Below are 18,974 nucleotides of genomic sequence, written 5' to 3' on the forward strand. Positions count from 1 at the left end.
AGAACAGGCTACCAGCCCTAATAAAAAACTGGTGTTCAAGAAAACCATAATGGAGGCATAACAAAACACAGGGTATTTGGCATATTACTGTAATTCACTTTACTCTGGGGTTAAGGGTTTGTCACTCCATCAGTTATGACTGGATCAGAACATGGATGCACAGATCTTGTTGAACTCAAGACTTTATGATCATACTTCACCTGCCTAAGTGTTCTTTACATTGGTTACCCAACAGGTGACAAGCAGGTGGGATTGGTCTCACATAGTGACAAGTGTTCATAAAATTGCTTCTGTGGAGTCGATCCATCAGCAGATACCATCTTTTTTTTACTGAGCCTGGATGTAGAAGCCTTCGATAGGCTGGAGTGGGATTTTATGTACTGAGCTTGTCAAGCCTTTGATCTAGAAGGCTTGTTTGTAACCCTGTATAATGATTTAAAGATCTGCAGGCATCCATCTGTGTTAATGGTTAAATCTGATAATATTCATCTGGGACATAATACCAGGCAGCGTACTCCTTATCTTCATTATTTATTTTGTCTTTGGTTCCCTTACTATTTAAAATTAAAGAGTCCCAATAGGCAACGTCTTAAGAGTCTGGGTTTAAGCTGACAGTTTTTGCTGCCAACATCTTCCTCCACAAGGCAGATCCAGTGACTTCTTTGGAAGCTTTTATGGAGATTTCAGTATATGGCAGAGTAGGAGGTCTGAAGTTGAAATATGGAGAGAAAAAAAAAAAAAAATCAGACGTTACTGATTCAGAATCAAGTGCACCAACTCTGGGGTGTAGATTTTCCAATTACACTGGGTAACAGTCAATTACATATTTGGGGACACTGTTGCAGTAGGATCAATCCCAAATATATAAAATTTCAGTAATTACTGGAAACAAAAAATGTTTCAAAGTTTGAAAGATTATCCCTTATCGTTGGCAGATAGAATTAACCTATTTCAGATGATTTTCTTGCCTAAATGGCAATAATATGGGAGAATTCGAGAGAGTGCTGTGGGGATATCTGGACACATAGGAAACCACAAATTGGGATAAGGGAGGTCTGGGAGTAACAAATTTAAAGTTCTATTCATTGCTTGCAATCAAACATGTGGCAGATTGGCTTCTTGAAACCAGTTTTTATATTCTTCTGGCTTTGGAGAAAAAGAGCTCTTTACAATGAGTCCAGGGTTTGTGTTACATTCCTCTCTGGCAGCTTTGCCAGACACCCTTACAGATAATGGTTTAGTAACACTTGTTCAAAGCTGGATGTATGTATGTTCTACACTTCCCTTTTTGCCCAGTTCTCAGAGCTGCATCTTCACTAGCTGGGATAAGGAGGATCATATAAAATCATTTCAGGAGATGCATACAGAAGAATCTGACCTAGGTAACAGCTGTTTTTGCATACTTGCAAGCACGAAATTACATACAACTTGGGGCAAAAGACTGGACACGTGAAAATAGTGAATTCCTATCCGAAATAGGACATGGAAGATCCAGATTGCCATATATCGTTTTTATACTGAAAATTGGTGGAGAATTAAAAAAAATAAAAAATCAGAGTATGGGACAATTATACAAAGTTGGAGATGTGTAACCGAGTGCCAACTTCCAGATAAGCAGTATATGCAATGCTTTAAACAAGTACGCTCTGTTACTTGTGGGTGGCTGAAACGCAGTATACATTTGTAATGAGATTTTACATTGCACAGCACTTAGCAGATACAATGAAGATTGCATTTGATACTAATCTCAGAAGTGGCAAATTTGTTCCAAGCATGATAGGACCCCAGTTCTGGGAATGTTCACATACTGCTGTGTTTTGGAGAAGAAAAAAAAAAAAATCACATACATCCACATAGTAACATGGATACAGCTTCCCTTTCAGTCTAAGGTGCTCCTTTTTGATAATTTGGCAGGCATGTTTTTGGTCAACAATATTTGAAGCTTTGGATACGCAAAGCATTTTTGTGGGCAAAGAAAGTTATTTTGCAACGTTGGGTACAAGACCCAGCAACGCTAACCCAGTGGAGAAATCCACTATAAACCATGTGCATGTTTGAGAAGCAGATTAAAGAGAGTGGCATATTGTGGGAAAGAAAAAGTATTTTTGTGGATATGGGACTCCTATTTGCAATCATTGCCACATAAAGCTCGTAGTGAAATTGTTAATGATTTGAGACTAGCCAAAATTAAAAAAATTTATGTAGGCAGAGAGTGAGACACGGAATGAGAGGTCTTGCCTGGGGAGCACTGGAAAGAACTCAGTGTACGCAGTATGTTCAAGGTAAAGAGGAACATGTTAACTGATGTTGAAAGTTTAATAAAACTCATTTAAAAAAGCTTTACATTGGCTACCCATCTCTTTTAGAAATTGGTTTGCTTTTAAAGTTCTTCATAAATTGAGCTCCAATAACTTAGTATTTAACAAGGAGTTTACCTTCTTCTCAGGAACTATTACTAGAAATTCCCTTCAGTAAAAGATGTTAATAGAAACTTTAAAAAAGTTCTTGCTTTTTAACTCCTCTTTGGAACACAATACCTAGTGATTTGTGTTTCATGGATGATGATTATCTGTTTTTTTAAATATCTATCTATATCTATCTCTCTCTAACAACTTTAGCATTTTATGAGAACTGTAATTTTTTTTGTAAGCCGCTGTCAGCTCCCATACGGAACATGCGGGATGAAATAATTTTTTTAAGCAAATAACTAATGCAATCGGAGTTCCGTGCAGCATCGTTCATGCAAAAAGAAGGGCTGAATGCAGTTTGAAAGCGGGTTAGTATATATGGAGGTCGTCCATGGTGCAGGACTAACACCAGGTAGAGGGTAGGCTGTAAACTAACAGGCTAAGGATGCGGCAAAATAGCGGATTACAAAGGAGATAATCGGAGCGTGCGTCACAGTATCGGGAGGGAATAGCTAATTCCTTCACTAAATAGCTAATTCGTTCATTTACATATGATATACATGCTGGGTGCGAAAAGGGTTATGCGTCGGTTTCAAGAAGCGCTAAGGACGCGTGAAATTGGAGACTGTATCGCTGGATCGCTTTACGCGTCCCAATTGTGCGCCCACAGCGAGTTGCAGACGGGGAATCTCCAACCGCACTTTACAGTATAGACCTGACAGTAAGTCAGCCATTCTACCCTTTATCTGCCATCATTTACAATGTTTCTTAATCCCCTTACTATGGCTACAAGGCTTTGAAACATTTCTCAAGAGACATGCTCTGGAGGTCCTAGACAGGACCGAAGACTACAAGTGACTTATCCATGTCACCACCGTAGGAATCCCTGTTCCTACAAGGAATACACACTCAACAATTGCAAGGGTTTTAATATTTTTCTCCAGCACTACATCAGCCTAGTGGTCCATTTCATTGTGTGTGTTCACGACTAAGGTGGATTGAAGTTTTTTTATTCACACTAGCTCTCTGTCTACTTTGGCCACAGTGAGCAACAATTCTGGCTAGGGCTATTTGATTTTATCAGGGCAGAACATCTTATTCAAGTATTTTCTGTTGGAATTTTCCCACTCTTGGCCATTATGTAATTGAAAATATATTATACACCAATTTGATGTTCTTGAAAAGTCGGTTTATTAAATAAAAATTGCCATTTCTGCAGGTGCAAGAATGAACTAGCAGAGACAGCTTACCTTTACATGAAGAGGCCAGATTGGGGGTCTCCCTGCAAAGATTCTTTTTGCTAGTTTAAAGAGAATACATATTTACTGCCTTTTAAAAAAAAAGTGCAGCCTCAATTTCATCCTCTCAATAACCCAGCATGCTTAGGATAATATGGTTCTGCCTCATTAAGATCTTAATCTGAAAACCAAGGGTAGTTGACCTCATGATATTCTGCAAAGCGTTGCATCTTCAAGATCAGATTCTGAATTATACAGGTACTTAATTCCCCCCCCCCCCCCCCCCATTTACACTTCCTTGCAGTTTCCTCTTGATCTTTTGAGATTCCCCCCCCCCCCCCTCACATACACAGTTCTTTACTGGCTGTCAGTTCACCTGCCACACCTACCCCTTCCTCTCCTGTACAGATGTGTGCATTTCTCCTCTCTCCCCTTAATTCCATTCCACCCTCTCCAGACATGATCTTTTCCCTTGTGAGAGCATGTCTTACTTACATCTGCCTGCAGCAATCTAAGTTTGAATCTGCGGTACTCAGTCCTGTGGGACTTTGTCACATGCCAGAACGTCACAATGAAGCCAGTAAGCAGCACTGTTCTCTCCACCCCAAAGGGGTCACCCCAATTCCCACTATACTATGGAGAAAGCCCCCCCCAAAAAAAGTGGCCCCCAATTCAACTGCTGCTATTCCTTTGAGAAGACGGCAGAGGCTCCCCTACTGCAGCTGGTAACTCACTCAGTTGTGTGCCACTGGCAAGCTCCTCATTGCCAAAGCAACCCACCCGTGGCTGCCTCCAATGGGCATCTACAGCCCATAAAACCATATAGGGCTGGTGAGGGAGTGGGAAGAGGAAAGCAGGTTTGCATGTCACAGTGGGCTGCTAGGTTTTTGATTTTGTTTGGAACTATCTGTGGATGAACTGCACCTCCACCTTGCTGGAGGTAGATCAAGTAAGCATGCCCTTTATACAGGAAGGAGACTATAGTACCTGAATGTAATCCACTTCGAGAGATCAAAAAGCATAATATTGAAAAAAATCAAATAAATGTGCCTGACTTTGGTTAGTCTCCATCTAATGAATTTGAGGGAAACAAAAAAAAAAAAAAAGCCTGTCAATTTAATAAAGAATATTTAAAAAAAAAAAAAAAAGCAAAAAACAAAACAAAAAAAACACAAACACAAAACCCAAATGTCTTTTGTGGAAAAGCATATATTACTTTCGGCAGCTCATCTCTTCACACCGTAACTTTTCCATATACAATGCCTGTATAGAAGCTACCTCAATTAGAGCTGATGGCAAACTAAATATGCTTGGACTATTACACACATTCAAAGTAAAATCTATTTTTGTCTTTAAAAATTTGCAAAGCTAAGCAAGCAGTACAGATGATCATCATGATGTAGCTAGTAAAACAGAATTTTTACTTAAAAGCAGTTTATTCTCGCCTCCTGGCTTCGAAAGAGGGGTTTCCCTAATGGCACTTTAGTCCAAGGCCCACCTGCTGGTCTCTTTTCAAAAACTTTCATAGGCTTGGGATAGCCTCTAAAAGCCAGACCAGTCTGTAACCCATGAGGGCACGAATTATCCACCAATGCCCTACTATCTCCATATAAGGGTTGAGAGACTTTCTGTATTTGATAGCTCCTTGATGCAGAACAATGTTTCTCCAATTAAGAGCTCTGGATGAAAGCCTCACATTTTCTGTCTCCATACAATGATATCCAGTCAGCAAAAGGGGCAACTTCCAAAACCAAGCTATTTTAAGCCTGGCTGATCATTTTTCCCTTAAAAATTCCCACCACGCCAATCTGAACACTGTCAATCAACCCTTTAGTAATTTTATGAAGGCTAAGGGGTCTGTCTTCTAGTCTCTCTGCCTGGAAGATTTCACACATACTAGAAATAGGCTGTGGCAACAACTGAGTAACCAGATACTCATGGACATTTGACAAAACGCCACACTAGGAGCCCAATTGTGTGGCAGCATGATGGAGGCCACCTTGAGAAGAAAACCCAATGGTAAAAAAATGCCAGCAGAAGCCTAGAGAAAAAAAATAAAAAATGGTAACTATTGAATTTGACACATGTGGTGCCCATTTGCTTCAATTTAATTTGACACTTGGGGCCTTACACAATGAAGATCGTGTGGATAAAGCACAGAATGGGAGCATGTTTTTTGGCCTTACAGTTCCCCTCCTGCTCCTTTGGGCTTCCAGTTCAATTCGTACCAGCCTCAGTTGGGCTAGGTATGGCACCAGCCGCCTTCCATTTGCAGCTGCCGAATGGTTTTTCCCTTGCCCAACTCAGTCGTCATTATGGTGACAATCCTTTGACAGCTCCATAAGCCCTGGCTCGTTCTCCAGAACCATAAAAATATGGAACCTAGTTCTGGCCAGTAGACGTCACCATTGAGCAACAGGGACTCTGCACCCCAAAGGGTGCATCCCCAGCCAACTGGACGACATGCTGAAGCCTGGTTCTAAAACAGAATCTACATCCCCTGCATGGCACTAGGCAGCACTTGCCATGAAGCCTGCCCTTGAAGAAAAAAAAGAAACCCAAACATTTTTATTATGGTCCTAGATGCTTAAGCATTACAATATAAACAAAAGCAAAGGGAGGTAGCTTTCTGTAGTTGATGGGAAGTACTTAAAATACACTGGCCAACAATAGTCCAGCATAAAACATAGGGGATTAAGTTTACATTTAAGATCCGATATCCTGCAAACTGTGGCCACAGCAAGGTCCAAATACTCAGGCCCCCTATTGTGGAATTCTATGGTGCCTATTGAAATTGCAGGAACTGAATTTGGAAGGTGCACATCCTCAGACCATTCCGGTAAGTCATGAAATTCTACGCAGTCAGCGTGAACTCAGACCATGTTTGCCAGCACATGCATAGGTGAGACAAACTATCTGCATCAGAAATGGACTGTAGGACCTTTCGGTAGGCTGCGATTCTTGGCTTCTGAGACTATTTGTTTAATACTAAACCATGAAGAGACCAGAAGCGTGATGTGGGCTGTATCGAGTGGCCCGTGGTATGCAAAAAATGCCACAACTATAAGTATGCATAACAGTCTGAGCTAGGAAGAAGGAATGTCTCTTGGAGCTCTGGAAAGGTGAGCAATTGTCCCGTGTCTTTAGAAAAACATTGATACATCCAAATCAAGCCCTTACTCCTCCATTTTATGGAATATGGAGCCAGAGCAGGCAGGGGGAAAAAGGGAGTGATCGCAAATATCTAAGAACGCGGTCAGTTTCGAGCACAAAAAAAAAAAAAGTCCAAGCTTTTCAACATGCCTGAATCAGGGGTTGGGAGGCCACAAAGGGTGGCAGGTGATTTCTGGGCATTTGGACCACCGAATTAAAGGACCTAACCCCCAGCCAGGATTGTAAAGCCGGCAAATGTGTGTAATAGGTGGTGCCCACAATCATATCTCGCAGGTGTCTCATTAGAGATGCCAGATTCTATGTGCGCAAATTAGGACAATTCAGACCCCCCTTATGATATGGTTGCATTAAAATCCTCAGAGCTATACGTGCCTTCTTCCCGTTCCAAAGGAATTTGCGTAACGGAGTGCCCAGCTCTTTACAATCTCTAGAGGTAAGCCACACCGGCAGCATTTGTAATACATATAGCCATTTTGGCAAGATCATCGTTTTAAGCAGTTGAATTCTGCCTGTGAGTGAAAGAGGTAGGCCCTGCCATTGCTTGAAAGCCTGCCCCATGGAGAGAAGGGCACACATTAACCTTGTATAAATCTGTCAGTTCACTGGGAATCCTGATACCTAGATATTTCATAGTGTCTTTGACCCATTTCAAAGGGAAGTGACCCGGCCAAGAGCCCCTCACTTGGCCCCCAATATCTAACGCTTCGGACTTGTCCTGATTCACCCATAGACCCACAAATTTACCATAGGCTGACTGTATGGACAAGAGCAGGTGCAAAGAATTTTGAGGATGGGACAAGAATATTAAGTGTCGTCCGTGAATATGGCTACCTTAAATTCATGTTCCCCTTGGCCCACACCTCTAATATTTGAATTCTGAGCTATTTTCCTAAGCAGAGGATCTATAGCTAAGATGTAAAGGAGAGTGGAGAGAGAGGACACCCTTGCCGCACTCCCCTTCCAATGTGGACAGCCTCTGCTTTGTAGCCATTGGCTACTATGGGGGATTTGGGATTCCAATAGAGCAAGGATGTGTGTGTCAAAGTTACCCTGAACCCCATATCTTATTTGTATGTTTTTATATACTGAAGTTTAGCAATGGGTCTTCACTCTGGTTTACAGGTACAACAGTTTACATAAAAGATCAACTGTTTACATTCATAACTGTGGGAGGTGGCGCAGGCCTTCACTCAGAACAATTAGAAAACACAGGTTTATAAGAACGGGCCTGCGGGTTATAAGGTAACTGTGGGAGAGGTTAAAACAAGAGAATATATGAACCAATGTATAAAGCAAGGCAATATATGAACCATCATACTATGTATGTTAATACAGCAGGGTATTGTCATGGTATTTATATCATCTAGTATTAGTGGTTTCACAGCGTGGTGATGTCTCGTGTTGAGTATAATTTACTATTGAGTATATCTCTGCAAACTAGGAAACATATATGGCCACGACTCCCGGTCAAAAGCTTTTTCAGAATCAAAGCCTATTGCTAACGCCGAGGTCTTGCAATGTAAGGATGTCGCCATGGCCTTTAATAGCCGTATAATGCGAGTGTAAGCAGGTCTGGTTTTTTTTTTGTTTTTTTTTTTACAAAGCCCATCTGGTATTCTGATATAAGATTGGGCAACAGGTGGCTAAGCCTATCCGCCAGAATCTTAGCCAGTATTTTGAGATCGCAATTGAGCAATGATATAAGGTGATAAGAGACTGGGGACTGCGGATCTGTCCCCGGCTTGGGCAAAAACGTAATATATGCCATATTAAAATCGTCCTGCAAGGAATCTCTCTGCACCACATCGTTAAAAAGTGTGTGAGTGGCGAGACCACCTGAAATTGTAAGAGTTTATAAAAATCAAAAGAAAAGCCATCCGGACCAGGGGCTTTCCCACTTTTACTGGTAGATATGGCATGCACATCTCTCCTTAATTCCTCCTCCCTCATCCCCTGGGCTCCCTTTTGCACACTTCTAGCTAGCAGTATTAAAGCAATAGGGGGCTTCCTCCATGAACTTTGCAGGCCTACAGTGTCCAGCTCAGCAAAGTAGGCAGAGAGGAGCAAGAGATAATCTGCTCCCCCTACTGGCCAGACCAGTGCAGAGAAGGGGGAAGAATAGTGCCAAAGGGAAGGACAAAGATGACGTGGAGGACAATGAGAGAGAGGAAAGATACCTTCTTCCCTCCCCCAATCCAGAACAGCCTTCTCTTTCTCCCTCCAAATCCCAAAACCTCATTCTCCTCTCACATCAATACCCAATATCCCTTCACCCAAAAATAGAAGTTATACAAAATACAAGCCAGGTTCATAAGGATTTATAAAATAAAAACATAAGATATTTAACTAAATGCAGAGTTTATGCATGTGTACCAACTGCCTCCAACTTTGTTACAGAATCTACTCCAGAGCTGCAGCAGAAAATTGAGGGTTGCAGATAACATTACACAGAGACCAGGAAACTGCTTCCTGAAAAGATGGCTCGGATGTGACTTGAAGGGCACTCACCTACCCCAGTGAAGGTATACTAAGGGCAGAGATATTTCTTTTGGCAATGGGTAGGATGCACACAGGAGAGAGAAATTAAAATGGGCAAAAAAAGTGTCCACTTATGTGTCAGCCAGCCATAGCAAATAACACCAGAACCTCGGAATACATTAATTTTTCTTTAATGAATTTTGCCTTGGGGAAAATACTATTCCACGCTGCATGGACATGACCTAAACCTCTCTTAATCAAACACCACAAGACAAAATTACAGAGGCAATATTGAATTTATTTTAATAAAACTACTAAACATAACAAAACATGATGATAAATGATGGCGAAACCGAACGACGGTATATAAAACTCGATAAATAAATAAGACCATCAAGGCCTTTTAGATTAATAAAAATCTGAGGCCACAAGTTTGTCTCGGAATTGCAGTGAAACTGAGTTGTGCAGGATTAGAAAGCTTTGCCCAGTTGTGGACTACAAAAAAAAAAAATAGTTATCTAGTAAGAACGCTTGCATCATTTTTAATATTCCAATAATATATATGTGCCATTTTCTCGAACAGAGCATCCATCCTGTCACCTTAACTAAAAATAAAGTGTAGCAATTTAGACAAATTCAAAACCTCGAATTAGCAATCATTCTGACAATTATAATCAGAGAGCCATGCAACGGGAGACCAGGACACTGGCAGAAGTGCCACGAAGTCTGATCTCGTCGATTGTCAAAATTCATCTTTAAAAAAAAAAAAAAAAAAAAAGGAGCAGCAAAACCATCACGACGGCAAACAAAAATCCCAATAAGCAAAATATAAAAAGCAAGCTAAGCAGAATGCTGTTTTCAAGCCTGAGGCCAACTGCCCAACATCTCACCACCCACCCAGCTTATACAGCGCCTCGGATTTCAAATGCGATTTCGCGACCATTTTATTTTGCTAAAAAAACAAACAAAAAAACCCCAAAGCATTGATCGATTTCATACATACGTTTTGCAAAGCGAACGCAAAATGAAAAAAAAAAGTCAAACAATACCAATGCAACTCCAACATAGCATGCAACACAATGCAATGAAAATCCCCCCCACAATATCTGAAGACTCACATTGCTTAAATAGTTCCAGACACAAAGCCATGAGGAGACACAGAGAACGGAGAGCGTGTGAAGGAAAAAACAAGAGAGACACAGGCTGGGGCGGCTCTTCGTCTGCCCGGAGAATTAAAAACAAAAACCAAAACAAAAACACTACTGAAGGGAAAAAAAAAAAAGACACGGATCCCAGAAAATGAGCAAGAAAAAAAAAATTACAGGGATCCGCCCTGTTCATTCATAAAACAAAGAACGGACCGGACGAGAAAGACAAAAATAAAACAAGAAAACCGCTGGAGATGGGGAGGACTGGTTCCCCCGCGATCCGGAGCGTGATGGCGGCAGCAGGTGCCGGATCGGACAAACACAGTGGTGGGCAGAGAGGAGATGCACAGACAGACGCCACAAGCACTCACCCACTCCGGCCCTGGCCGCTTCCGTTATGTACTGCCGAGGGGGGCGGAGCGCCAGGCTTAAAGCGCCCCGAGCTCGCCCCGCCCTGCCGGCAGCCAGCCGCTGACGTAGTTTCAAAGCCCCGCCTCTTCTGCCCCAGCTCCTTTACAAACGGGAAACTCGCTCGATTTTAGAAAGAACCTTCAAACTACCATGCCAGCTCCTTTCTCCAATAGCGGGGGGGATCATGTTAGCAGCAGCGTGACCTACGCCATTGTAGTACCAGCAGGCTGCTGCCTTTATTGCACTGGGGGATCAGGCATAAACATAGGCGACAGCTCTGTGGGTTAAACACCCCCAATATTGAGTAAACCTCTAGAGCCCAGTTGGAAAAGTTGGCTCCTATAGACTTAAGCCCCCTCCCCAGTGCAGAAAGACAATCCGGGATACATTAGCCCTTTCAGAACCCCCCCCCCCCCAAACCTATTTCTTATTCGCCAAGTGATTTGTCCTGTGTTATGTCTATGAGACAAATGATTAGTAGATTTTATTTTTACTTCACTTCATTAGATTTGTGTTTTTATATGTATTTCATCCTTTCACAGCTGTAGCCAGGCAATTTGGCGCCTATGGCCAAGTGAAAAACTGCACCCTCACCCATTACACAATACATGACACCAGGAGCTGGGAGAATCTGTTCAATGTTTGTACAGCAATGCTCATGGCCAGTGCAAGGTGCCCTAGGAAAACTTTACAGCTTTGCACCCCCTACACCTTTACACCCCCCTCACACACAATTAAAAATTAGGCATTTATAATATATTTTACATGAAAAAGAACATTCAAAGCACAGTTTTCTGAGGTAAAAATATCACTTACAATATGTATATTATATTTACATGCACTGCTGAGGCCAACCAGAAAACCCTGCAAAAAAGCAAGGGATACTAGGAACCTATATGGTATTAGGCCTACTGTAATGCATCTTGGGCATGGGCATGACCCTCAGAGAGCCTCTCAAACAGCAACAACCCTACCTATGAAACATAAGGCCATACCAAACTGGGTCAGACCAAGAATTTATTCAAGCCCAGTATCCTGTCTCCAACAGTGGACAATCCAGGCCATAAGAACCTGGCAAATACCCAAAAACTAAGTCTATTCCATGTTACCGTTGCTAGTAATAGCAGTGGCTATTTTCTAAGTCAACTTAATATCAGATAATGGACTTCTCCAAGAACTTATCCAATCCTTTTTTAAACCCAGCTACACTAACCACATCCCCTGGCAACAAATTCCAGAGTTTAATTGTGCATTGAGTGAAAAAGAACTTTCTCCGATTAGTTTTAAATGTGCCCCATGCTAACTTCATGGAGTGCCCCCTAGTTCTCCTATTATCTGAAAGACGGGCCGATAGAGTAAAAGCCGCGGGAGAGCCGGTGCTCCGAGGCGAGCACCCACTCTTCCGACGTGCGCTCAGGCCATTCTCCTGGGCGCACGATTTAGTATCCAAATGAGGGCCCGCGGTAATAAGGAGGCGCTAGGGACTCCTTTGGCAGGAGTTAATTTCTGAGAGTAAAATGTGCGGCTTGGCACATTTTATTTTCTGGATCACACAGGACTAACTAATAGGCTCATCAACATGCATTTGCATGTTGCAGGTGCTATTAGTTTCGGGGGGGGGGGGGGGGGGGGGTGTTGGCCGTGCATTTTCCACACGCTATTACCCCTTACTGTATAAGGGATAAAAATAGCGCGTGGAAAACACGCAACCAAACGGGGGCTAACGGTGCGCTCGGTCGAGCGCACCATACTGCATCAGCCCAAGAATAAATAACCGATTCACATTTACCCGTTCTAGACCTCTCATGATTTTAAACACCTCTATCATATCCCCCCTCAGCCGTCTCTTCTCCAAGCTGAAAAGTCCTAACCTCTTCAGCCTTTCCTCATAGGGGAGCTTGTTCCATTCCCCTTATCATTTTGGTAGCCCTTCTCTGTACCTTCTCCATTGCAATTATATCTTTTTTGATATGCAGCGACCAGAATTGTACACAGTATTCAAGGTGCGGTCTCACCATGGAGCGATACAGCGGCATTATGACATTTTCCATTTTATTCACCATTCCCTTTCTAATAATTTCCAACATTCTGTTTACTACTATAAAAATTACACCAGACCTAAAATAGTAATAAACCCCCTTATTAGAACAATCCAAGCTGCTATTTTTCCCTACATAGAAACTACACACTAATGGAATAACTCACTTCAGTTACACATGCAAAACACAGAGAGATCCTCAAATACAGAATATAGAGACCATACAGTATAAACAGAAATATATAGACAAAAACTGAACTGAAAACCGCAACAAGCCAAATTCTGTATGCATTGCAACAATGTAAAAAACAGAAATATTACCATTCCTCATAAAACAAAATTAGTAGAACCATACCAATAAAAAGAATAATTCAAACAATGAATAGAATAATATTCAATAATTAAAAACTCATATAAAAATCTTCCAAACATCAATACAATATTTCAAAACAGACACATTAAATAACATCCAACAATTAAAATAAGGATTTAAAAAAATTCCCCGTTATCCATAACTTGGAACTTTTGATTTCCAGATGCCCTGAAATTGTCATAGATTAGCAGGTAGAGAGTAACTGGGGTAGTTGTGCACACACATGCTCCCTATCCTACACACACACACACACATACTCTCACTCTCAAACACATTCATGCTCTCCTTCTCCCAAACATAAACACACATGCTCGCACTCTCCCATACACAGACACACATGCTCTCTTACTCTCCCACACACATGCACACAAGCGCACATGCTCTCTCTCACTCTCCCACACATAAGCTTGCATGCTCTCTCTCCCACACACTTGCACACATGCTATCTCCCTCTCCCATACACATGCTCTCTCACTTTCCCACAAAGAAGCACACATGTTCTCTCTCTCCCACACTGAAGCACATGCTCTCTCTCACTCATTTCCAGCAGCAGTCTCCTTCTTCAGCGCCTGTGGCCAAGGGGACGACTTCCGGCCACAGGGCACTGGACTCCTTCGGGCAGGGCATGCTCCTCCTCCGATGCAGCGCAGCCCCGCCAAAATCAGTGGCATGGTAGGCGGGCATTATTAAGTGGAAAAGCAGCATGGTCCCGCCAGAATCAGCAGCGTTGCTAGCAGGGTCATGCTGCTTTTCCACTTACTAAGGCCGCGCTGGGTACACGCCAGCCGCACTGTTCTCCTCGGCACATGGCAGCGCTAGCGGCATCTTTTGATAGTGGCGCCTAGGCTCGCTACGGCTCTGCATCCCTTTATAACATTGGAACTGCTAAGCCAAGCTTTGAGTGGAGGGGGGTGAGATGGGGCCAGCGGAGAGACGTCTGACTTTTCCCACTTCTTGAAGTTGGTAAATGAGGGGGGTGGGGGTGGCAAAATTGACAGTTTTGACATTACAAACCGTGTGTGTATTCCCCCCTCCCCCCCTTTATAACTTTGGAACTATTGGATCTAACTCTATCAGACTTTTTTGTGGAGCAAAATCCTTGCTGGAGACATCAGAATTTTCCATTTTTTAAAGTTGCTGAGTGATCCAGTGGGGTGGCACAGGAGTTGGGCAAATTTGGCACCTTTCAAAAAGAAATGTTCCCAACTCTCAGATTTCATCGAAGACAACAATCTTCTCTTCACACCACAACACGGCTTCCGAAAAAATCGAGGCACAGAATCCCTCCTCACCTCGCTGACAGACCATATATTACTGGGCCTCGACAAAGGAAACTCTTTCCTATTGATCTTGTTAGACCTATCCGCAGCGTTCGACACTGTCAACCACGCCATCCTCCTAAACCAGTTGTCGTCCATAGGAATCTGCGGCACCGTCCTATCTTGGTTCAAAACCTTTCTCAATAACAGAAGTTACAAAGTTAAACTCCAAAACAAGGAATCCTCAAGATTTGACTCTGCCATAGGAGTCCCACAAGGTTCTTCATTATCTCCGACTCTATTCAATATTTACCTGCTTCCTCTCTGCCAACTTCTCACTGACCTCAATCTAAAGTACTTCCTATACGCAGATGATATTCAAATCATCATCCCCATCAAAGACTCATACTCTAAAACTCTTGACTACTGGGAATCATGCCACCAAAAAATCAAACATCTATTCAACAGCCTTCACCTCATCTTAAATTCCTCCAAGACAGAAATCCTACTCATCTCTCCTGAGAACAATACACCTAACATTGCTCTTCCTACCAACCTACATACCACACAAGTTAGAGACTTAGGAGTGTTATTGGATAACCGGCTAAACTTCAAGGCACACATCAACAAAACAACCAAAGACTGCTTCTTTAAACTCCAGGTCTTGAAAAGGATAAGACCTCTCTTCCATGCTCAAGACTTCAGAACGATAATCCAGGCAGTCATTTTTTCAAAATTAGACTATTGCAATTCCCTATTGCTAGGTCTGCCTTCTTCCTATTCCAAACCATTACAGATGGTGCAAAATTCAGCAGCCTGACTACTAACAGGCACAAGAAAAAGAGACCACATATCACCCATCCTGAAAGAGCTACATTGGCTACCCGTATACTTCCGTATCATGTACAAAGCCATATGTAACATTTTCAAAACTATACATCAATGCACTTCCCTCGATCTTCAATTCCCTCTCCAAGTATACAACTCGACAAGACCTACCAGAGATGTTTATAGAGGCACACTCCAAGTTCCCCCTGCGAAAACGACTAGACACATTACCCTAAGAGATCGCGCCACCTCCACAGCTGGCCCCCTTCTGTGGAATTCCTTGCCCACAGATCTCAGACTAGAACCCTGCCTCCTAACTTTTAGGAAAAGACTTAAGACTTGGTTATTCAAGCAAGCTTTCCCAGACACAATTTAATGACACAATCCAAGGACACAATCCAAGGACTCCTCTAAAACATTCAGCCATTAATCATGCCATTTGCACATAACTTGTAATTTGACTTGTATATCGTTTAACCAGTTTATTCTTTCCTATTTCTTCCTCTTCACCAAGTTTTGCTACCCTTGTTAATTGTAACTGTACCTTCGGTCACCTCAGTTCTAGTTTGATGTATTTAATGCACTCCCGTTTCATGTAAACCAGCAAGATATGTTCTCATGATTGCCGGTATATAAAAACCTTAAATAAATAAATAAAATAAATAAATGTATGGTGTTGAAAGTCACATCTACTTTTTTAAGGTTATGTTTTTTTCTTTAGAACAACTGTAGTCCACCTTTTTTTCCATTGTGACAGACGTGACGAGCAATGTTCACATGTGTGACACACTGCTCAATACAGTCCATGGTGAACATTTTATTATTATTATTATTATTATTATTATTAATAATAATGACACTAGGGAAAGATAAGAGTACTCTTTCTGAACAGAAATCACATAAGTAGTAAATCTCCCATACCAGAAGAGCAGTACTTGCCAACACTCAAACAGAAACAACCCCACCTATGAAAAGACAATATTACATCAGGTCCTAAAACACCAATACTGGTGCTAGAAATCCCTACACAGAACCTACATGGTGCTAGAAATCCCTACACAGAACCTACATGGTAGTAGCATACTTCACCTTGGTCACATGTGCAGAATGCAGACAGGCCTTCACTTAACATAGAATAAAGAGACCATAAAGTGTAAATAGAAATGTGCAGACAAAAACTGAACTGGAAACCACAATAAGCCAGACCCTGTAGACAGTGAAACAATGGAAAAACAGAAACATCACCAGTCTTCATAAAATATCAAGAAATATAAAATTAATAGTAGTAAAATCATACTAATAAAAAGAACAAAGTATTTCAAAATAGTAGATGAATAGAACATCCAATAATTAAAAGCTCATATAAAAATGTTCCAGATAACAATAAAATATTTCAGAACAAAAACATGCAGGTCATATTCAGACACAGTCTGGCTAGTAAAGTTAGCTGGATAAATTTATCCAGTTAACTGTGGAGAGAGAGAGAGAGAGACAAGCCATAATGCCCTCACGCTAGATAGGTATTTATATCTCTATGGGAGGCCCACCTAGTAACTCGAGGTGAGGTGTAGGTATTAGTGTAGGTGGTTAGGGGCCACTTTGACATTCAAAGTGAGACGTACGAACAGAACAGTGCTCTCTTGTGAAGATTTGATGATCTTCGGAGTCAGGAAACTCACTCCAAGATGATATTTGTGCAAGGTTAGCTTGATGGACTCTCTATCTGGGTAACATCAAGCTAGGTGGAGAGAACATTGCACAAATCTCAGTATTTAGGGAGAAGACATTATGGCTAGTCAGTCAGTCAGTCAGTCAGTCAGTCTCTCTCTCTCTCTCTCTCTCTCTCCCCAATGGCTAGGCTGGTGGTCCGGGAGCTTCAAACCTACTAAAACAGGCCTTTCAGGTGACATCGCGAAATGCACTAATACCTTGCCGCCCCATAATGCAAGCTATCGCACGGCTTAACGCTACTGAACAAGGTGTAGTTAAAATCAGCGTTAAGTCTGTGCGATAGCACTTCGCAGACTGGCAAACCCAGCCCACCCCTAACTCCTCCTCTTTTTCGGATTTGCATCGCATCATATGATATGGTGCTATCGCATGCGTTAAAGGCATTTTCGCATGCGTTAAGGGCCTATTGCATGCATTAACAGGGCTTTTCACATGCAATAAGCCCTTAACAAATGTGAAAACGCATTACCGCATTTTGATAAATGACCCCCTAAGTCATCTGGCTAACTCTGAATCAGAGTTAGCCAGCTAACTCAATTCCTCCCAGTTAGGTCCCTAACTTACCCTGCTAAATTCTAGCTGGCTAATAAGATAACTGGCTAGAATTTAGCTGGATAATTTCCCAAATATTCATTTAGCCGGCTAAAAAAAAAAGCTAAATAAATAAATAAATAAATAAATAAATAACTAACTAACTTCTGAGTTAGTCGGCTAAATGCTTTTGAATATGGACCTCCTAATGATTAAAATAAATAAAGATTTAAAAAAATCTGCTCTCCATACCTGTGAAATTGTCATGAATTAGCAGAAGAGGAAGGGGATTTTTGCTTGCAGACTTTCTCCTCTCTCTCTCTCTCACACACACACACACACGCACGCACACATATACAAATGTGCTCTCAATCACATACATGATCTCTCTCTCGTTTACACATGCTCTCAATCACACACACACTCTCAATCATATATACGGTCTCTCTGACACACACATTCTTGATCACACACACACTCTCATACACATGCTTTCAATCACATAGGCACATACACACTCTCTCGCATAGTGAATGACAGTAATAGAAGCCAAAATAATCTATTTGGTCTGCCCAACAAGTTTTATTTTAAGAGTAGTAACAACTGCCCCCCACATATGCTATCTCCAAGCCTTCTGTTGAGGGTAGTAGCAACTGCTGCTCCATGCAGGCTATCCCCAAATCTGCTCTTAAGGGTAATAGCAACTGCAGCTCTATGCAGACTACTCCCAAGCTTTCTGTTAAGGGAGGTAGCAACTGCTGCTCCATGCAGGCTATCCCCAAATCTGCTCTTAAGGGTAATAGCAACTGCTGATCAATGCAGGCTACTCCCAAGCCTTCTGTTAATGGTGGTAGCAACTGCAGCTCCATGCAGGCTATCTCCAAGCAGAAATGTAAACCTCAGGTGTAAGAGTAAAGCTTCCCCATTTGTTCATTTCCATTGTTTAGCCAGCAAGGATCCTCTGTGTTTGTCCCATGCCCCTTTGAATTACATTACTGTTTTTGTCTTCATCACCTCTTCTGGGAGGGCATTCCATACCTCCACTACTCTTTCAATGAAAAATTATTTCCTGACATTGAGTCTTCCCTCTCGGAGTTTCATATTGTGACTCAAGTTTTGCAGCTTCCTTTCATCATGAAAGATTTGAATTTTGAACATCATTAATTCCTTTCTGGTATTTGAAGGTCTGTATCATATCTCCCCTGTCTCTTCTCTCTTCCATGGTATACATGTAAAGATCCTTCGGCATCATCTCATATGGCTTTCTACACAGACCTCCACACTATTTTTGTTGCCTTTCTCTGGACTGCTTCCATTCTATCCTTATCCTTTGTGAGATGAGGTCTCCTGAATTGAA

The 18,974-nt window shown here is 41.9% G+C and overlaps 1 protein-coding gene across 3 annotated transcripts in view; it reads right to left on the minus strand.

Moving 5' to 3' along the window:
- The window catches only part of DLGAP4 (DLG associated protein 4), a 612,818-nt gene that overhangs the window by 68,719 nt on the left and 525,125 nt on the right, over positions 1 to 18,974 (minus strand). The window contains exon 1 of one of the 3 annotated variants that reach the window (XM_029611585.1): positions 10,417 to 10,558. The exons of the other annotated variants lie outside the window; for them this stretch is intronic. Within the exon in view, the coding sequence (XP_029467445.1) occupies positions 10,417 to 10,447 (31 nt within the window). The 5' untranslated portion in view covers positions 10,448 to 10,558. Of the gene's footprint in view, positions 1 to 10,416; positions 10,559 to 18,974 lie in introns of those variants that run through there. 3 annotated transcript variants of the gene reach the window in all.

This window comes from Rhinatrema bivittatum, chromosome 8, assembly GCF_901001135.1.
Source record: "Rhinatrema bivittatum chromosome 8, aRhiBiv1.1, whole genome shotgun sequence".
Classification (NCBI taxonomy): Eukaryota; Metazoa; Chordata; class Amphibia; order Gymnophiona; family Rhinatrematidae; genus Rhinatrema; species Rhinatrema bivittatum.